This window comes from Prionailurus bengalensis, chromosome B3 (assembly GCF_016509475.1).
Source record: "Prionailurus bengalensis isolate Pbe53 chromosome B3, Fcat_Pben_1.1_paternal_pri, whole genome shotgun sequence".
Taxonomy (NCBI): Eukaryota; Metazoa; Chordata; class Mammalia; order Carnivora; family Felidae; genus Prionailurus; species Prionailurus bengalensis.
Window position 1 is genome coordinate 134,177,467 of NC_057355.1, and position 20,788 is coordinate 134,198,254.

Here is a 20,788-nt window from a genome sequence, read left to right on the forward strand (position 1 = left end):
AACTATATACATTGCACTGTGGGGCAGGTGATACTAACCTTATTTGATAGGGTGAAAGAGTCAAGGTCACAGCTAGTATGTGTTCCTTTGTGGCCCTGAGGACACAGACGATGCCACTGTGCATGCTCTGGTAGCTCTTTGTTCATAGGTGCTTTGGAAATTAACATGGTAGCTGAATGCTGATTGTGTTTTCTTAAGGTAATTGACATGGAAATTTAAGGGTCTATTCAATAATTTATCGGTATATTTATGAAAGAATACGATGCTTTTATAGTTACAGAAACCAGATTCATTAAGCTTAAATGATGAAAGAGACTTTAACAGTGTCTAACAAATGCTGGAGCCAGATGATCATAATGTTAACAGTCTATCTCCAAGTCCAGAATATCTGCTTTCAGGAGTATGAACGTCATTCTCAAGTAAGCCTTATCCACCTGGAGGCTGAAATGCCCTCTGCCCCCACCCCACTCCAGGATCCCCCACTACTTCCAGGTAGTTATTTAAAAAAAGAAAACACTTCTTTCCCAATAGCTCTGGCAAAAGTCACCTGACACACCTCACTCAAGCACTCCAGATTAGGGGACAGCCCCTGGCGAGAAGGGTGCAGGTGTGGAGTTCTCCAAAGACCAGTGGAAGATGCCTGAAGTCCACTCCAGAGCAACAAGTATCTCCAGGTGAAGTGTCAATATTGTGCCTGGAGAACCTTTCTATGTCCCATCCTTAAGTAGTGTGTACAAGTGTGCAGATTTTGCTTAAAAGCGAGGTAAACCACAAAGGAAATTTTCAAGTCTACGTTTCTCTTGAAGGCTGCACAAATAAGTAAATCTTTATAATCAGAGTTTTCTGAAACAGTGGTTTTTCATACTGTCAGTCACAACCTTTTTGTGAATCATGAAATCAATTCAGGGAGTCATGACTAGCAGTTTTAAATAGAGTAGAAGATCTCTGTTCTTCAGGGCTCAGGGTTATAGTATAAAATGTATTCCTTCCCCGATTGCTAGTTCTACCACCCTGAGTGAAGACGGTTTCGTGGGTGATGGCTTGAGATTGACAAGCCTGAGAGGGGACTCCGCTCCAAGGCACTCAGGACTCAGAACTGTCTGATCCCAGCTCCGCTCCCTCCACACCATGAAACCGTAGACAAGTCACGTGATGCCTTTAAGTCTTCATTTTCCCATCTGTTAAGTGGGGGCTAATACCTACCCTTCCTGCCTCGTGGGATTGTTTTAAGAATCAAATGAGACGGTGTTCTTAAACACCGGCAAGAACCCCATATATCTAAGTTGTAATGATTCTTACTCTCAAAAGTGCTGAGAACTGGCGATCTCTCTCCGGAGCATTTAGAGGATGGTAATTCAAGTGTAGAAAACAAAAACCACGCCCTTGGGAAAATTAGCATTTTCCCACAAATACTAAGTTTTTTTCATGTTTATTTTGAGAGGGAGTGTGCATGCGAGCGGGGTTGGGGCAGAGAGAGAAGGAAAGGGGGAGTCCTAAGTAGGCTCTGTGCTCAGCGCGGGGGGGTGGGGGGGGGGCACAATCTCAAGAGTCTGATGCGTAACCCACTGGGCCACCCAGGTGCCCAGACAAGTACTGCTTCTCAACTACTAAATGCAAGTTATTTCTGGAAGACAAGTAGATTTGGGTCTTGGCTGCAGCAGGGTAACCATCAGGCCTCTGGATTCCACAGGAAGGGGACTCTGTTCACAAGGAAATCTGCATCCCTGGACCTAGTCTCTCAAACACCCTAAACAACTCCACAGAACTCATCTGTGTACTTCTGCCCTAAAAGCACTGTATCCATGTGGCCTGCTGCCTGTTGGGTGGACTGGGGGTGTCACTGAGGAATCCATGTTAATGTGAACCCCAAGGGTGAGTTGACACTTCACCCATGGAGGAAGTACATTTTAAAATGAAGAAACAGGTTCTGATAGGTATGGGCTCCTGCCCCCTGAACTCCTCTGATGCCATAACAGGCTCAAGAGATGGGCATCATCAATTGTGCTTGGACTGGTAGAATCCACCTTTAGGTAGGAGAATGGATTGTGTGGTCTCATTGAGCCACTCAACACCTTTCTAGAGATAGCCTGGGAACACTTCTGAAGAGCCCCAGCCTGAGCCCCGGCTCCACTTTTCCATTATTTTCTTCTCTGGTCCTCCCGGACATGTATGGCCACGGATGGCCTCTCTTCCTGCTAATTCCTATTCTTGGAGTGGAACCCTGGTTCCCACTCAGAGCAGAAGTGGGTGGCCTTAAAAATGAGAGTAGGAAGGGCGCCTCGGTGTCTCAGTCTGTTAAGTGCCCTACTGCATCTCAGGTCATGATTTCACAGTTCATGAGTTGGAGCCCTGCATTGGGCTCTCCCCTGTCTGCACTGTGCCCGCTTTGGATCCTCAGTCCCCTTCTCTTTCTGCCCCCCCCCCCGCCCCTCCCCCCTTTGCACGCATGTGCTCTCTCTCAAAAATAAGTAAATATTAAAAAAAGTGCAGGAGTGAGGAGAGAGGATTGGCTGCATGATAGAACTTTTGGAGCAACAGAAATACTTCTATCATGATTGTGGCATTGGTTACATTTTACAAAACCCCTTGAATTTATACACCAAATTGGTAACTTTTCTTGTAAGTTACAGCTCATTAAAATGGATTTTTAAAACTCAGAGAATGCACAGTTCAGATATCCATTCATTGTATATAAATTTTACATTAAAAAAACTAAACTGAATTCTAGTTAATAATACCTATGGCTGAAGGATTTAGGGGCAAGTACTAATGGCTGAAGTTTACTTTGAAATGCATAGAAATACGGTGTATTTATGGATACATTTATGATAAAGCCTAGGAAATTTTAATTGTACAATTTAGGTTACCACTATAAATTTCTTGTACTTTTGGCGTGTGCTTGAAAATTTCATTAAAAAATGTTTTGGGCTGGGTGGTTGTACCTGGGTGGCTCAGTCAGTTAAGTGTCCGATTCTTGATATCGGCTCAGGTCATGATCACAGGGTCCTGTGATTGAGCCCTGAGTCAGGCTCCGTGCTGAGCGTAGAATCTGCTTAAGAAGCCCTTGCTCTCCTGCTCCTCTCCCCCACTTGTGCTCTCTCTAAAAAAAAATAAAAATGTTGTGGGAGAAAACAGATAACTTCAGGTTTCTGGCAGGGCCGAATATCTCCAGTTGAACCACGTCTTTCAGAAGTAAACAACATAAGCTCTGGGGGGAAAAAAAGTCTTTAAAAACCAGCCGCTCAAGGGACTGAAAGCAGGCAGAAACTGATGGGGAGTCAACAACTGGAAGAAAGGCACCACACAAGGTGAGTTTCCTGGTTTTGTTTGTTTTTATTTATTTTTTAACCACTTTGGGCCTGAGGTCAGCTCTCAGTCTGCACCATGCAAGGCATGTAAACATCCAGTGGAAATCTAGAGTCTTGCTGCCTGGAAGACCCAGAGTACAGGGCTTGGAGCAGCCATAGTCTCTGAGCAGGAAGAGGGAAACAACAGAAAAGAGCCAGAGAGAGGATTCCCAAATTCTGTGTATCTGGCTGACCAAATCTCTGGCTGACCAGTGAACTGTTCATGCACAGCCAAGGCTAAAATAACTGAACCAAAACTTGAGCTATTTCCCATCGCAAGGGGAGACATTTTGCAATTGAGTTCAGCCAAGTTAACTGCCAATGTAAGAATAATTATTATTTTCAGAGGAACATAACAGAATTCAGAGTTTCTACAGCTTATCATAAATTATATATCAGTTAACAATTCTTAGCATATGATCCAAAATCAATACATGAATAAAAACACATGGCTCATTCTCAGAAGACAGGCAAAGGAGACCAACCCAGGAATTGTAGTCAAAGGTTTTTAAAACAGCTAATAAAATTGTGTTCAGGAGTGTAAAAAAAAAACAAAAACAAAAAACACGTTGAATGAAAAATAGCAAATCTCAGCACAGTGATCATTTTTAGAGAATTGGATGGAAACTTTAGAACTGGAAACTATCATATCTGTGTAGTGGGGGGAGGGGAGCGGTTCCCCCCTGTGCGCTCACATGACTACCACACTCAAAACACTTGTGCTCAGCAGATGTGTGCGGGTGTTTCCCATGTCAAGCAATTCTGAGATGCCAGCCAGGGGTCCTCCGGCTGAAATTCTGACCCTGTCTACTGGACGTGCCGTCGGATCTCACAGGGACAGGGCTCAGTCCCACAAGGCTGCCCACCCCCCTTCCAATGCCAGGTGCAAGTCCAGGTTGTCAACTGTACTTCTGGCTCCTCTGTCCTCTGTTACAAATCTGAGGTTCCCATTACCCTTCCTCAGGTTTAATTAATTTTCTAGAGCAGTTCACAGGGCTCAAGGGAACACTTCCTGCAAGTTTGTTAAAGGAATGATAAAGGACACAGGTGCACAGCCAGGTGAAGCTGTATCTAGGGTGAGATCTGGAAGGGTCCTGAGCGCAGGAGTACCTGTACCTGTGCAGTTTGGGTGCATCACCCTCCCTGTGTGATGTGTTCACCAACCTGGAAGCTCCCCAAACCCAGGACTATTGGGGTTTTATGGAGGCTGCCTCACAGAGGCACGATCAATCATAAATTCCATTTCCAGCCCCACTCCCCCACCCTGTAGAATGGCGGGGGTGGGGGGGTGCGGTGCTGAAAGTTCCAAGTTTCTAATCACAATTTGGTCTTTCTGGTGACCAGCCCCAGTCCACGAACCCACCCAGAGCCACCCCATTAGAACATAAGATGTTCCTAGTGCTGTGACCACTTAGGAATTTACAAGGGTTTCAGGAACTGGGGGCATGAACCAATCTGTGCATTTTCTGTTTTCTCACAATCTGAAATTAAAAGTTTCAGTAGATGGGCTTAAAAGCAGAATGGAGATGACAGAGGGGTCAGGTAACTTGAAGACAGAAATTACCCGATCTGAAGAACCAAAAAAATAAAAGCTGAAAATCGGGGGTGGGTGGGAATTAGACACTTGTGGGATAACATCTAACGGTTTAACTTCGATGAGGCTGGAATCCTAGGAGATGAAGTATGGGGCAGAGAAGCTATTTAAAGCAATAATGGCTAAAAATTTGGTGAGACACAAATGTACAGATTCAAGAAGTTCAGTGCATAAGCAACAAGGTAACACACAGAAAACCCCACTGGGTGCCTCCTACTGAAACTAGTGAAGACAAACAAAGACAAAATCTTGAAAGCAGCCAGCAGGAACAGGAACAGTGACCTGACAGCCAAGGCACAGGAGGCCAGAAGACAACATGAAATGTTTCCAACGCGCAGAAGGAAAGGTAACCTCGGCAATGTATATCCTATCCAGAGGAAATATCCTTCAGGAATGAAGACAAACAACCACATTATCAGATGAAAGAAAATTAAGAGAATTAGCAGACCTGCATTGCAAGAAATGCTATGGTTCATTCTCCAGGCTGAAGGAAGAACATACCATAGAGAAGCTCAAGTATTCAGGAGTGACGGAAAATCATCAGAAAGAACAAATATCAGGGCGCCTGGGTGGCTCAGTCGGTTAAGTGGCCGGCTTGGGCTCAGGTCATGATCTCACTATTGGAGAGTTCGAGCCCCGCCTTGGGCTCTGTGCTGACAGCTTGGAGCCTGGAACCTGCTTCGGATTCTGTGTCTCCCTGTCTCCCTGCCCCTCCCCTCCTCCCAATCTCTCTTAAAAATAAAAACATTAAAAAAAGAAAAGAGCAAATATCTGCACAAATATAAAAGACTTTTTTTTCCTCTTAAGAAATCTGTATTGAGGAGGCAGGCTGGGCCTCACACTAGGTGGGTCTGCACCCGGTGAGTGCGCTCCGCATCCCCGTTCTCTCCCCTGTGCAGCTGCAGCACTGGCCTTGCAGGACCACAGTTTCAGCTTCCAAAGAGACTCCGACCACTCTCCCCCCTCCCCCACCCCGCCCGCTATACCAGCCAGAGGACAGGAAGCTTCTTTAAATCAATGCTGATTGCAGAAACCGAGGGTCACTCCATTGCAGATGGAAGTTGGAAGCTTCAGAAAGATCTAGAAGAGGTGAAGGTACTGCTGAAAAAGGCCACTAGAAAAAGAGTACGTGCTACCCTTACAACTGAAAAATCCAAGATTGAGAAAGAAACCAAGAACATGATGCAGTAGGAATCAGAGAAAAGCAGAACTTCTTGACAATGGAAAGCCAGCTGCCGTGGTTGCTCCCATTACAAGGGGATATACGGTGAAAATCGGCAATGACTGATGAGATCGGGCAGATAAGGTAATGTAGATTTTCACAGACGTCACCAGAGTTCACCAGCTCATCACTGAGAATGTGCGGGTGCATTTCACAGAGAGGCCATTTGATCTTTTGGTAAAGAATCTAAATGAGAAGAGTTACTCCATGACTGTGAATAATCTCTTGAAACCCATCTCTGTGGAAGGTGCTTCAAAAAAAGTCAAGACTGTACAGTCCTCACCTTCTGTATAAAGAAAGCACAAAGCATGCAGTGGACCTACTTGACTCGGGCTGAGAAAGGACACAAAGAAAAAGAAAAGCCCTCCTGTGACACTGAAACAGATCCTGGTGAGGGACTGATGAACATTCTCCAGAAAATGTATGAAGATGGAGATGGGTAGAGTCAAGAGAGAAGCACGCCAAAGGAGACACTGAATTTTGAGCCTTTAAAGTCCTCTTGGGAACTGTGATATGGAAATACTGATGTTTCCAATAAGGCACTGCTGGTGAGCTGCACAGAGGATTTATTTAAATAAAATATGCTTATTAAACACTTCCTCCAAAGATGGTTTCCTTGGTAATCTGGGTATTTTGTTCAAGGACAATACTGCACTCTTGGTGAGAAATGTAAAAACTGCAAGTCTTGTCTAATGATAAAGCCACATTGTGTGTATTTTTTGTTCAGCTAGGAGGTAGAAAATAAGTTATTGTTTGCCTATAAATTCCTGACATCCATTTCGACCAATGTAAGAATGAATAAATATAAAATCTGAATTTTTGCATAAAAATGTATATTGTTATTTAAGCAAAAAATTGTGAGATTTTAGCATATGGAGATGTGATTTGAATAACAACCAAAGTAAACGTTGGGAAGAGGGTGGGGTATGAACCTGTACAGTTGCAAGGTTTCTATATCTTACACTAAGTTGTACAATAGTAACTCTTAGAGGACCAAGAAAAGCTACTTCCTAGAGTAAACACTTAAAAATAATGCCAAGGCATAGAGCTAAAAAGTCAAGAGATAAAATGGAATTCTAAAAAAATATTCAGCTAATCCAAAAGAAGATGGGAAAGGAGGATCAAAAACCAATGGGGACAAACAAAACTAATAGTAAATGGTAGACTTGAATCCAGTCCCATAAATCACGACATTAATATAAATGGGCTCAACCTATGTTGTCTAAGATGACAGCCACTACCCACATGTAATATTTCAACTTAAATTATTAACATTAAAAATGTAGTTCCTCAGTGGCACTCAAATGCTCAATAGTCACCACCATATCAGACTACTATACTGAACAGCACAAATATTTACAAAATATTTCCATCATTACAGAAATTCTTTTGAACATCATTGATCTAATCAATCCAGTTCAAAAGTGTAGATTGTCAGACCTAACCAAAAATAAAACCAGACCAATCAAACAAACCTCAACGATATGCTGTTCACAACTAATCCACTTTAAATACATAAAGAAACAGGATAAAAGTAAATGGAAAAGATACCACACAAATGCTAAGTACAAAAAGCCTGTGGTGACAGATTAATATCAGATAAAGTAAACTTGAATGTAAAGGGTATTACCAGAGATAGAGACATTTCATAAAAATAAAAGGGTTACTATATCGGTAAGATGTGATAATTATAAATGCTTATACTTAATAACAGAGCTTCAAAGTATATAAAATTAAAAACTGGCATAATTAGAGGGAGAAATAGACAATTCCACAATCATGGGTTGGTGATTTTAATACTCGTCTCTCACCAACCAATAGAATAACTAGAACAAACATCAGTAAAGACTGAAGATCTGATAAACACTGTCAACTACCTAGACCTAATTGACATTTATAGAATCTACACTATACCCAACAACTATAGAATACATATTCTTTTCAAGTGCATATGGTATGTTCACTAAGGTAGATCATATGTTGGACCATAAAACAATAAGTTTAGAAAGATTAAAACATGTTGAATATGATTCTCTGACCACAGTGAAAATATTAGAAATAAATGATTTGTCTTAAAAAAAAAAAAAAACACACCCAGATATTTGGAAATTAAGCAACACACTTCTAAATAACTCATGGGTCAAAGAAGAAATATTAGAAAATATTTTGAACAAATTTATATGAAAATACAACATACCAAAAATTTTAGGGTGCAGCTAGCACAGGGCTAACAGGAAAATATAACTTTAAAATGCTAATATTACAAAAGAGGAAAGATCTAAAATCAGTGACTTAAGCATCTACCATAAGAAGCTAGGAAAAAGTAGCAAAGTGAACCCAGAACAAGTAGAAGAGTGAAAATAAGAGTAGGAACCCCAAGTGGAAGTTATCCCAGAAATGCAAGCTTGGCTTAACATTAGAAAATTAATGAAATTACACATTAACAGAATAAAGAAGACTATATGATCATTGCAAAAGATGCAGAGAAAACATTGGGCAAAATTCAGCCCTCACTTATGATAAAAAAAAAACAACTCCCAGAAAACTAGAAATAAAAGGAAACTTAACCTGATAAAGAATATCTATGAAAAACCCACAGTTAACATTCTATTTAACAGTGAAAAACTGAAGGCGTTCCCTTAAGATCATGAACAAGATAAGGATATCTCCTTCCACCTCTCCTCTTCGCCATTATACTTAGGTCCTAACCATTGCAGTAAGACAAGAAAAATAAATCTCAGAAAAGAAGAAGCAAAACTCTATTTTTTTTTTCAACGTTTATTTATTTTGGGGACAGAGAGAGACAGAGCATGAGCAGGGGAGGGGCAGAGAGAGAGAGGGAGACACAGAATCGGAAACAGGCTCCAGGCTCTGAGCCATCAGCCCAGAGCCTGATGCGGGGCTCGAACTCACGGAGTGCGAGATCGTGACCTGGCTGAAGTCGGTCACTTAACCGACTGCGCCACCCAGGCGCCCCGCAAAACTCTATTTCAAATGGCATGATTATTTGGAAAATCCTAAAGGAATTAACTATAAGTGAATTCATTAAGGTTGCAGGAACCAAGTTAATTTGCATTAAATGTTTATATACTACAGCAGACAGCTGGAAAATGAAATCTTGGTATTTATGATAGCATGAAAACACCTAAAATACTTTACAGTGAATTTACAAAAAGTGTGCAAGACTGCTACATGAAAACTACCCAAAAGACTGAAGTAAACAGAGGAATAAACCTCATTCATTAATTAAAAGGTCAGTACTCCCCAGGATAGTTTCAACACAATTCTAATGAAGATCCCACAAGGCTTTTTCTGATGAAATTAAGAAGCTGGTTCTATAATTTTTACAAAAATGTAGAGGTCTTGTAATATCCGAAGAAAATCTTAATAAAGAACACAGTTGGAGGGTTCACACTTCCTGACTTTATGACCTACCGTAAAGCTACAAGCAATCTAAATACTGTAGCATTAGCATAAAGAGGGATGAAAAATGAACAAGATGCAGATTTCTGAAATAAATTCACACTTGTTTTTTTCAGCAAATGGCACTGGAATAACTGGATATCCATAAAAATAGAATGAACCTTAATTCTTGCCTCACACAATATAGAAACAAAATGGATCATAATCTGATTATAAAAGCTAAAACTATAATATTTCTGGGAGGAAAAATCCATGAAACCTATACACCCTTGAGGGAAGTGATGATTTCTTAATATAAAAAGAGCACCAAACATAAAAGAAATGATTGATAAATTGGATTCCACCAAAATTAAAAACATACCATCAGAAAACATCATTAAGGAAATAAACAGGCAAGCCATGGACTGACAAAATATTTGCAAGATGGGTATCTGAGGAGCACCTGGGTGGCTCAGTGGGTTGACCAGGTCTTAATCTTAGGGTCTTGAGTTCAAGACCCATGTTGGGCTCCTCACTGGATGTGAAGCTACTAAAAAAAAAAAAAAAAAAAAAAACAAAGGTGTCTGAGGAAAGACTGATCTCCTACAACATATATATAAGGAATCCCTACACCTCAACAATAAAAAAGAGAAATCCATTTTTAAACAGATATTCAACAGATAACTTACAATATTTCAAGAAATATTTTCAGCATTAATATTCAACAGATAATTTACAAAGGCAGATATGCAAATGGCCATAAACACATTAAGAGAGCAGGCAAATGCAAATTACACCACAATGAGAGAGCACCGCACACCCACCAGTATGTTTAAAATCACAATGACTGATACTGCCAAATGTTTACAAGGATATGGAACATATGGAACTATTGTGCATTGTTGGTTAGTACAGCTACTTTGGAAAAATGTTAAGCAGTTTCATATAAAACGACACACCTCCCCTATGACCCAGCAGTTCCACTCCTAGGTATTTACCTAAGAGTTACAAAAACGGATCCACAAAAATTTGTACCAGAATGTTCCTAACAGTTTTAGGATAGCCAAGAAATTCTAATAGCCCCGGTTTCTATCAATAGGGGTATGAATATTCAAACAATAAAAATACTAGCAAGAAAAAGGAATAAATGACCGAGACATATATCATGGGAAGATCTCAAAAATAATAATGCTTTACGTAAAAGTATGGAAAGGTAGGATTCCATTTATAAATTTTCTTTTAATGTTTATTCATTTTTTTTCAACGTTTATTTATTTTGGGGACAGAGAGAGGCAGAGCATGAACGGGGGAGGGGCAGAGAGAGGGAGACACAGAATCGGAAACAGGCTCCAGGCTCCGAGCCATCAGCCCAGAGCCCGACGCGGGGCTCGAGCTCACGGACCTCGAGATCGTGACCTGGCTGAAGTCGGAAGCTTAACCGACTGCCACCCAGGCGCCCCTGTTTATTCATTTTTGAGAGACCGAGAGAGACAGAGCATGAGCGGGGAAGGGGCAGAAAGAAAGGGAGACACAGAATCTAAGGCAGGCTCCAAGCTCTGAGCTGTCAGCACAGAGCCCGACGCGGGGCTCCAGCTCACGAACTGTCCAAAGTCAGACGCTCAACAGACTGAGCCACCCAGGCACCCCGGTGGGATTCCATTTATATGAAGATCTAGAACAAGCAAAACTGAGTTCCATGAAGGCAAAACCAGTCCATGGTAGGGAAAAAAAAAAAAAAAAAAAAAAGAACAGTGATTTCTTCTGGAGGAATGTGGGTGGGGATTTGCTGAGAAAGAGCATATGGGGAACACTGACCTGTTGGTGACACTTGGTTGATAGGTTGGATAGACAGCTGTTTAATTTGAGCAGGTGTATGCATTTGTCAGAACTCATCTAACAGTACACTTAAGATCTGTGCATTTCACTGTATGTAAGTTTTACCCCACGAGAAAAAAAAAATCTGTAAATATTGAACTCTCCTTAATGATATGTAGGGAAAGGTACTGGCCAGCGTGGGGAGGTGGTTGCACGGACGTCTACAACTTACTCTGAAATGCATCCGAACGAGGTGGGTTGAAGGATAGAAAGAGGAATGGATAAATGATAAATCAAGTATGGTAAAACGTTCATTGTAAGAATCTAGGTGGTGGGTATATAAAAATCCTTTCAACCTTATGTTTGAAATTTTTCATAGTAAAATAGGGAGGGGAGTAATTGCCGGACTTTACACCTGGTTGTATACATGTCTCCATACTCACTACCACCTAAAGCTCTTGCCTCCAATAAGTTAAATAAAACAGGGGCATTCAGGAGTCGGTAACGGAACTGAGGGGATGGCAGATGTACTGGAATCCGGAGCTCTGTGTTTGTTCTCCGCTCCTGGAGAGTTTAAGTGGGTGATGGGCGGACTCTGAGCTTGGGACTACTTTCTCGGGAGGCAGGGAACTTCTACTTAGTTTGAAGATGCCCACGCGTCCATTCCTCTCTGTATCCGTATTCACTCCCACATGCCAAGGGCTGGTGTTTCCGGAGGGGCAGTGTGTGGCTGAGTACACAGGTGTGGGCGAGACGTGTCTGGAGGAGACGGAGCGCCCCCTTCTGGCCCAAAAGGGGCCCACTCAAGCCCGCAAAGCACCCAACGTACCTCTTCAGCACCCACTCCCCGGATCTGCGCGCCCGGGGTGGGAGCGCTGCAGCCCCCGGGTGGGTGGGCCCGCCCAGAGCCCGCACCTGAAGTCGGAGACCAGGGAAGGGAGAGGCCCGGCGCGGCCGGGAGGCGGAGGCCGGGGTGGAGACGCTGCCGCCCGCAGCCCCGTGGCTCCACCTGTTGCAGCGTCGGAGCGAGCCAGCCAGGCAGGGCAGTGCCCGGCGTGGACCTCTGCTCCCAGCGCCGTTCTGCAGAGCAGAGCCGCGCCGAAGAGGGGACCTGAGGACAGTCCCGACAGAGCGGCGCGGAGGGGGCTCTCCCCGGGAGGTGAGAGTCCAGCGCAGAGGCTGCGCCGGCGTCCCCTGAAAGGCGAGGTCTCGGGGAGGGAGCCCCTGGCCCGTTTGCTGGGGAGCCTCGCCGCTGCTCTGCATGGGGTGGGGGAAGAACGCTCTGCGCTGCGCCCCGGCAGCACAAAATCTCTGGCGCTCACTGAGGCGGCCAAGGCCGGATGGAGAGGATGGAACTCTCCAGCCCCCGGTCCTCGGCCCCCTCTCCGGGAGCTGGGGCTGGCTAGGGACGCGCGCTTCACACCGGCGGAGCGGACACGTGGGATCGGAAGACGCCCCCGCGCCGGACCCAAGGGCGCATGGCCCGGGCAAGGAGAGGGAGGCTGCCCGGGGGAGATGCCCCTAACTTCCCTGGTCCGCTCATTCCAACCTCCTTTTCTGGTCTCCTCCTCCAGCCCGTCCGCCCGCCGGATGCCGCGCAGCGTGGGGGCCGGGCGCGGCGTAGGAACCCGTGGACCCCGCTCCGCGCAGTCCCTGGGGGTGCGCCCGCCGGGAACCTGCTCCGGTCTCTAAGCCCCGGCAGCCGGTGGGTAACTACCCAGAGGCCTGAGTCCCCGCGCCACGCAGCGACTGGCACGCAGCACCACGGATCCATCTGGGGAGGCACCACCGGCGCCGGCACACTGACACCCCGCGCCCTGGCCGTCGGCGGCTTGAGAAGCGATGGTTGAAGCGACGGAAACCGCCGGCCCCGAGACCTTCGCCTCGGGAGAAATGCAAGTCCGCCCCAACTTGCGCTGAGGACGCGCCACGCCCCCTCCCCAATCCGAGCCGAGCTGGGCGCGCGTCGGGTGGAAACAGCGCCCGCGTCCTCGTGCCAAGAAGAAGCGGACTGTGCCCCGGGTCACTCGGACCTTGAGCGTTTAGAACTCCAAGGCGTGTGGGGACGGAGGCGACAAAGCGGATTTGAAACCAGGAGTCGAGGCGGACGTGGGGAGCTGGTGCAGCAGCAGCGGCCGACGAGGCGGCGGCCTGGGGAGCCGCGCGGCCTGGGGGAGCGCCCAGCGGTCATGGGCGAGCCGGCCGTCGGGCGTCCGGGGGCGGGCTGAGCCGCGAGCTCCCGGGCGGCCCGGGCGAGAGTCGGCCCGCGGCCACGGCCGCCCAGCGCGGGACTGCCCCCGGGGGCCCGGCCATGGCCGGCCGGGGTTGCGGCTGCAGCTGCGGCCCGGGCCACCTGAACGAGGACAACGCGCGCTTCCTGCTGCTCGCCGCGCTCATCGTGCTCTACCTGCTGGGCGGCGCCGCCGTCTTCTCGGCGCTGGAGCTGGCGCACGAGCGCCAGGCCAAGCAGCGCTGGGAGGAGCGCCTGGCCAACTTCAGCCGCCGCCACAACCTGAGCCGCGAGGAGCTGCGCGGCTTCCTCCGCCACTACGAGGAGGCCACCGAGGCCGGCATCCGCGTGGACAGCGCCCGGCCGCGCTGGGACTTCACCGGCGCCTTCTACTTCGTGGGCACCGTCGTGTCCACCATAGGTAAGTGGGCGTCGCTGGGGGGCGGAGGGGCGGCCGGCCCCGCTGGCATTTCCCCGGCTGGCCGCTTCGCGGTCTTGGCGTCTTCCGCCTCCGCGCTCAGCCGGGCTGCACAGATGTGAGCTGTTGCCTGATCAACAGGTGGTGTTGCCTCCCCGCTTCTCCGAACGTGCTCCCCAGAGCACCTGCAGCCGCATCACCTGGGGGATGGTTAGAAATGCGGTCTCAGCCCCTCCCCAGACCTCCTGAGTCGGGGCCTGCTTGTTAGCACAGTTCGCGGGGTGGGGGAGGTTGAATGATTCTTGAATTGCTCTGAAGGGTTTTCAGCCTAGGTGAGGAGACAGAGCTTGAGTCCCTGTGATTTTAGGGGGAAAGCTTACAAATCGGAACAGGAAGCTAGCAACATGTATTGCCTTAGGACTCTGCGTGAGGCAAGGGTTAGTTGGTGGAGGGGGGGGGGCACGAAATTAAAAAGATTGTCCGTGGCTTCACACTTACAGAGAGAAGAATGGGACTGACTACCAAATGGGAACCAGGGAGGCAAAAGTGCTAATGAGGATGGGAAGGAAGGGGGCGGGGTGACCTTCGGGTTGAACCAGTTAGTGTTAGGTATGGTTTGGAGACTGAAGCGTTTTTGCACTCTAGAGGAGAAGAGAATTGCATTCGGGGGTTGCCCCATGAGCTACCTGATCTACATGGAGTAGTGGAAGGAAGGTCTCCTGGCTACAGGCATGAAGGGGGACCTTTACTGCCAAACTGAGGAGCTAGAACTTATCTAGAGGCAATTGGGAGCCATTGAGAGTTTTTGAGCAAGAGTGTGACAGGGCTATGGTCGGTTATGCCTTTATTCTCAGCAGAAGGAAAACGTTGGGCGTCTTTGTACCGCATCTCTGAAGACTGTTCACCTTTGAAGCATAATCGAGCGCGAAGGGGGTTGGAGAAGATAGTATCGAAATTCTGAGGAGAGGAGGGAGCTGAAGCGGATGAGGGGCTTTGAAAAATGACCCGCAGAGGTGGCAGCCGCCAGCCACCAGAGCCTGGGGAACAGCAGCAGGGTGCGTCGAGTGCTCTGTGGCTCTGGACCCTGTGCCGGGGAGGAGAGCTTGTCAGTGAGGCGGGGTGATAAGGCAAACTTGCTGGGAGCTCCCACGCATGGTTGTCTTAGGTCGATGTTCTGCCAGGAGCGGGAGCGCAAAGTATAACAGATCAGCCTCAGCCCTGATTAGTCCAGAAAGATTTCCCAGGGTTAGTCTAGAAAAGCCCAGGGTTTCAGCTGGGGAGTAGGAGGCAGGCCGGGGAGGATTGGCAGGGTGAGGGACACACGGGCTCTCTCTGAAGCACTTCGTGCTACACTGTCCCGCTCATAATCCCAGGCCCCTTCCACACCGGGCCCCTGCCCATCAGCAAGGATGTATGACACGACAGCTACAGGGTAGCAAGACATACTCTGGTAGCATTCTCTGTGATGATTAAAACACGTGCCCCCAGGGCGGGGGGCGGGGGGGCGGATAGAGAATACAAGTCATCACGGCTCTCTGTCCCAGCCCACAATCTCTGCCGGGCTCTCGTCGCAGAATTCCCTAAACCCCCCAGTGTGTCAACTCCTTTGTCTCTGAAGATGGTTCCAGAATTTCTGCGTAGAGAGGACTTGGGGTGAACAACCCGGCTGAGAAGTATTACTGTGGAGCTGACCTTGACTCTGTGTCCGCATAGCTAGTGCGGTGTTTTTATTCAGACTGGCTATTCATTTGGGATGGCTTGGGGAGAGATTGGGGAGCTAACTCCACCCCACGCACCACAAGCCACCCCTTGGCGCTCCCCGGGGACATAGAGATAGGAAGGAGCAGCTTGTATGTATAGACTGGTGAACGTTGGTGCCTTCGAAACTGAGAATGTCACGGACAGGTGGGCAGGTACGGACACAGGCTCTTGACGGGCGATGACACAATGGAGCCTGTTGGAGCAGAAGGAAAACTGGACCAGGAGTCTGGAGTTGGAGCCATGGGTCCCGCCTCTTGGGCAAGTTTCTTACCCGTTCTGAGCCCCATGCTTCTCACCTGAGACATCTACAAAGTGGCCACCTTGGCATTGGCACATGTTAGCCATTGAGTAAATATTAGTTTCCGTCTCCTGCCCACTCCCTCTCCCTAACCCTGATCCTCCTGCAAGGGTTCTCAAGGGAGAATGAGCTCATGTAAGCGAATGTTCTTTACAAAGCCCGAAGTATGGGTTGTTGTTTTTTTTTTTTTTTACTTTCTCAATTCTAACATTTCCTCTTAGATTGTTTCATTAATTGCTTTCGTAATTATGGCACCTGCTACCCTTTATTAGGGTACATATTAGGCACATACTGTGATTATTATGTAAATATGTGATACAGCTAATTACTGCATTACACGTATGCTTAATTTCGATCGACACAACTCCATGAGGCAGGTATGACTGTGTTCTCGTTTTATAGACAAGGAGGCTTCACGTTCCTTGTAACATAAAGAAGAAAAAAAGGGAAACCATCTGCAGTGACATCACCCCAAGTTAATCATTGTTAACTGGCGCATTTCTTGCTTTTCGTTTGTCCAGTGCATACACATATGTACATAGGTATTTTTTAAAATTGGGATCCTATTCAGTAAATCTTTTATCTTGCATTTAAGTGTAACATTACATGATGGGGTTTTTTGTTTGTTTGTTTTTTTCCTTGGGCTAAAATAGTTCCACCATGCTTTATTCTGCAAAGACTTTGAAGTATGCAAGAAAGCATACAGTGGAAGAATTTTTTAAAAATGTAAATAAAACTTCAGAACCAGGGTAAAGAAGAACAGAAATATGGAAAGCAAACGGATCTAGGAAAGTTGCTACAGGGGAGTTTTGTCTTCATGTAGGTTCCTTTCAGAAGCAGACACTGAGTCAAGAATTTGAGAGGATCGGCAGGTGCAGGGGACAGAGGCAGGTGAAGGAGGAAGTGACCCAGAAAGGGAAGTCACCGTGGGGTCTGCTGTTAGGGCAGGAACCGTAGTTGGCTACTGGCACTCAATCCCAAGTGGAAGCTTGAAACAATGCAAAGCTCGTGGCCCAGAATGACCCTAGGTAAGGGTACCAGGGTATCTCTATACCCACACCTGTCGGGAATTGGTTAAAGTGGCTTGGAGAGCAGGGAGAGCACAAGAATAATTCCCAGGTAGGGATTTCCCCCACCATCTCAAAGTGGAGTGGTTTTTGCTTTTTTTTTTTTTTTTTTTTTTTTTTTTTTTTTTTTTTTTTTTTACTGAACTGGCGTAAAAAGATGAAACAATTAGCATTTCCTAAAAGTAAAAACCCTCTGGTTTCTTTCAGTTAGCAATGACAAGTACTAACGTAGGGCTTTCATAAAAGCAAAGCGGCATAAGGCCGACTTACAGATAATGGGGAAAACCTGTACTTTTGGCCTTTTTTTTTTTTTTTTTCCCTTCGTGGGCAGCCCAAGGGCAGCCCTCTGACAAAGATACAGGCGCTGCCCATTTGAAGTCAGGCCTGAGTGCCCAGAAGTGGTAAAGGGGGTCCCAAGAGGTGTGGTCGGGGCATCAACAGTGACTGTTCAAGTTTGAAATCTGGCTGTAAGCTCCCCGGCGGCATCATGATCCGTTCTGGAATTCTTATCAGAAAACAGGAAGCATCAACCTTATCCCAACACCTAATCCTCAAAAATGTTTCCCCTGGGGATTTTATATAGGCAACATTGCATAGGATAGTGGGTGATGTACACAAGCAAGCAACGTTTTCCTGAAAATGCAACAGAGGATTTCATGCACCGGTTGTCTGAGACCTTTGATTTAAAATTTTTTTTCAACGTTTTATTATTTATTTTTGGGACAGAGAGAGACAGAGCTTAAACGGGGGAGGGGCAGAGAGAGAGGGAGACACAGAATCGGAAACAGGCTCCAGGCTCTGAGCCGTCAGCACAGAGCCCGATGCGGGGCTCGAACTCCCGGACCCTGAGATCGTGACCTGGCTGAAGTCGGACGCTTAACCGACTGAGCCACCCAGGCGCCCCATGAGACCTTTGATTTAAAAGTCAGAGCAGGGGCACCTGGGTGGCTCAGTCGGTTAAGCGTCCGACTTCGGCTCAGATCACGATCTCGCGGTATGTGAGTTCGAGCCCCGCATCGGGCTCTGTGCTGACGGCTCAGAGCCTGGAGCCTGTTTCCGATTCTGTGTCTCCCTCTCTCTCTGCCCCTCCCCCGTTCATGCTCTGTCTCTCTCTGTCTCAAAAATAAATAAACGTTAAAAACATTTTTAAAAAAGAATTATTTATTATAGCCAAAAGGTGGAAACAACCCAAGTGTTTGTCAACAGATGAATGGATAAACACAATGTGGTAGGAACACACGATGGAATACTATTCAGCCAGGAAAAGGAATGGAATTTTGATGTATGCTACAACACAGGTGGACCTTGAAAACATTATACTTAGTGAAATAAGCCAGACACAGACAGACACATATTATATAATTCCACTCATATGAGGTACCCGGAGTAGGGAAATTCCATAGGAATGGAAGATAGGACAGAAGTTACCAGAGGCTGGGGGAAGAAGGGAAGGGTTTTTTATGGAGAGGGCCTTTCTGTTGGGGACCATGATGGCTAAAAAACAGAGTGAATGTATTTAATGCCATTTGATTATACACTTAAATGAGTAGGTAAATATTATGTATGTATGTTTAAAAAGAGCAGACTATGAAAACACAACTCGGGGATGTTGATTCTGAAAGAGGCTGGTGATCAGATTGAAACAAGAACAAATCCGAAGTACTCAGAGAAGTAGGGTGACCGTGTATCCTCAGCAGAATCTTCTATAAATATCTTTTCTCTCGAACAGACTTTTGTTAGGAGTTTGTGTCTATATTTGCTGTGTATTTATAACTCAGCTTCTCTCCAGAAAGGACTTGAGGTCGTTTGCCTATGATATGGTCGGGGTAGCCTTAGGTTTTAGGTTATCCCCAAATCTCAGCAACTTAGCACAACGGGGGTTTACTTCTTACTCTCACCAGGCTCCCTGGGGTGTGGTGACTGCCCAGACTGGTCCTCTGTGCGCCCCGTGGTCCAGGTTTCCTTTATGTCGTGACTCTTCTTCATTAGCTCATGCTTGCAGGACTGCCCAGGAAGGGGAAAGAAAGGCTGAAGTGTGGAGTACCAGCAACTCAGTGGCCACCACCTGGAAGTGACACAAGTCCCCTCCACACAAATTTCATTGACCAAATCAAATCACAGGGCCACACCCAACTTCAAGGACTCGGGGAACCACACTACTCCCCTGAGTCCGGAAGTGGATAAGACTCGATATTGGTGGACAGCCCAGATGCCTACCACCCATCCATACGTACAGCGCACTAGCAATGGAGGGTGATGGATTTAAGACACTGGGGAGATGAGAACATGTGAGTGGGAGAGTCGAGCTGAGCTGTATTGTTAATACGCAGAGGTTTAGGTCAAAAGGACCTGCGTAATTGCCAGAAGTGAGCCCCACGTTTGGCTCTGAGCTTCCAGTTGTCAAAATAAAGAGACAAAGACAACCGTTAAATGGTTCCTCTTCTCCAGGCTGGCTGTTTGGAAAACACCCAACTTTTTTTTAGCCGCGAATGAAATTTTTCTCGCAGATGGTCATGAATGGGAGTAGGTATTGTGATGAGTCATCCTCTCCACAGCTTTTAGCCTGTAAATATGAAAGAGAAGTGTGTGCTCCTGCGTGGCATAGGACCCCTCAAGGCAAGGTGCAATTCAGCAAAAGCCCTTCTGCCAAACTCAGAAGCCACGCAAGGCAGGCACAGCAGCTCCCCATGGTGTGGCCCAGTAAGGACGTTTAGAATTCTCTACTGGCAGTTCCCAAGCTTTGCCGTCTACAAGAACTCACGTGAGGGGAGTATGGTGCATGTTAAAATGTAGGTGTTTGGGCCCCTCTCTCGGAGCTGCTCATGCAGTGGGTCTGCATTTTAAGAAACTTCCCCAGATGGCTGTGATGTAGGCGGTACAGGGAGTACTTGAGGCCCGTTTGATGGGAGTGGGCATACGGTTGAAGACTGACACTTCCCTCCGGGGATCCTTGCTGTTCTGAGAGTGGTTGATGGAACCCGTGGTATCGGCATCATCCCGGACCTTGTTAGAAGTGCACATGAAACTTTGAGAGCTCTGAGGTCCGGACGGCTCTGGTTTGGGGATGTTGCTGACTGGGGCAAGGCCCCCTGTGCTTCAGAGCATAGACAAACTGGTGGCCGGGCTGGAGTGGAGAGGAGGTGAGATGTGCTCGGTTCTTGTCTTGGTGGACCTCCTCACCAGCTGGTAGTTAAGTACTCGAGGAGCAAGCTGATTTAGCCCAGAGCAGCCTGTCCAGATGCAGGGATGCTCTGGCTTGGGCTAAGAAGGGGAACATGGCTTGTGCCTGTCTGGGAGGCTCTGGCAGAGACCGGCCAAGCCCCGCTTCCGGGGTGTAACACTCAAGGTAGATTTCCAGATTTGCAACAACGGTCGTATTCATTTCAGTCTAACAGAAATAATTACGCTGGCACCCCTTTCTGGCCCTGGCTGTGGCTTGTGACAGGCGCTCCTATAGCAGCATCCTACAAGGCTCGTGGGGCTCAGGAGCTGGGCTGACAAGTTTGTGATGTGGCCTGGTCAGTATGCAAAGCTACGTGGTGCTGAACTGAATTTTGTTTCTGGGATCTGTTTTTTTTTTTTTCCCTACATGGGAACAAAGTTGAAGAAAGAGCTTTTGCAATCAAGTTATATC

At 46.8% G+C, this 20,788-nt stretch overlaps 1 protein-coding gene and 1 pseudogene across 1 annotated transcript in view; both read left to right on the forward strand.

Annotated features, from left to right (window-relative positions):
• The first annotated feature begins 5,668 nt into the window (after positions 1 to 5,668).
• On the forward strand, positions 5,669 to 6,858 carry LOC122467980 (annotated as a pseudogene).
• Positions 6,859 to 12,637: 5,779 nt separating this feature from the next.
• Positions 12,638 to 20,788, forward strand: part of KCNK13 (potassium two pore domain channel subfamily K member 13) — a 106,764-nt gene continuing 98,613 nt past the window's right edge. Inside the window, exon 1 of the mRNA XM_043556826.1 lies at positions 12,638 to 14,031. Within this exon, the coding sequence (XP_043412761.1) occupies positions 13,692 to 14,031 (340 nt within the window). The 5' untranslated portion in view covers positions 12,638 to 13,691. The remainder of the gene's footprint in view (positions 14,032 to 20,788) is intronic.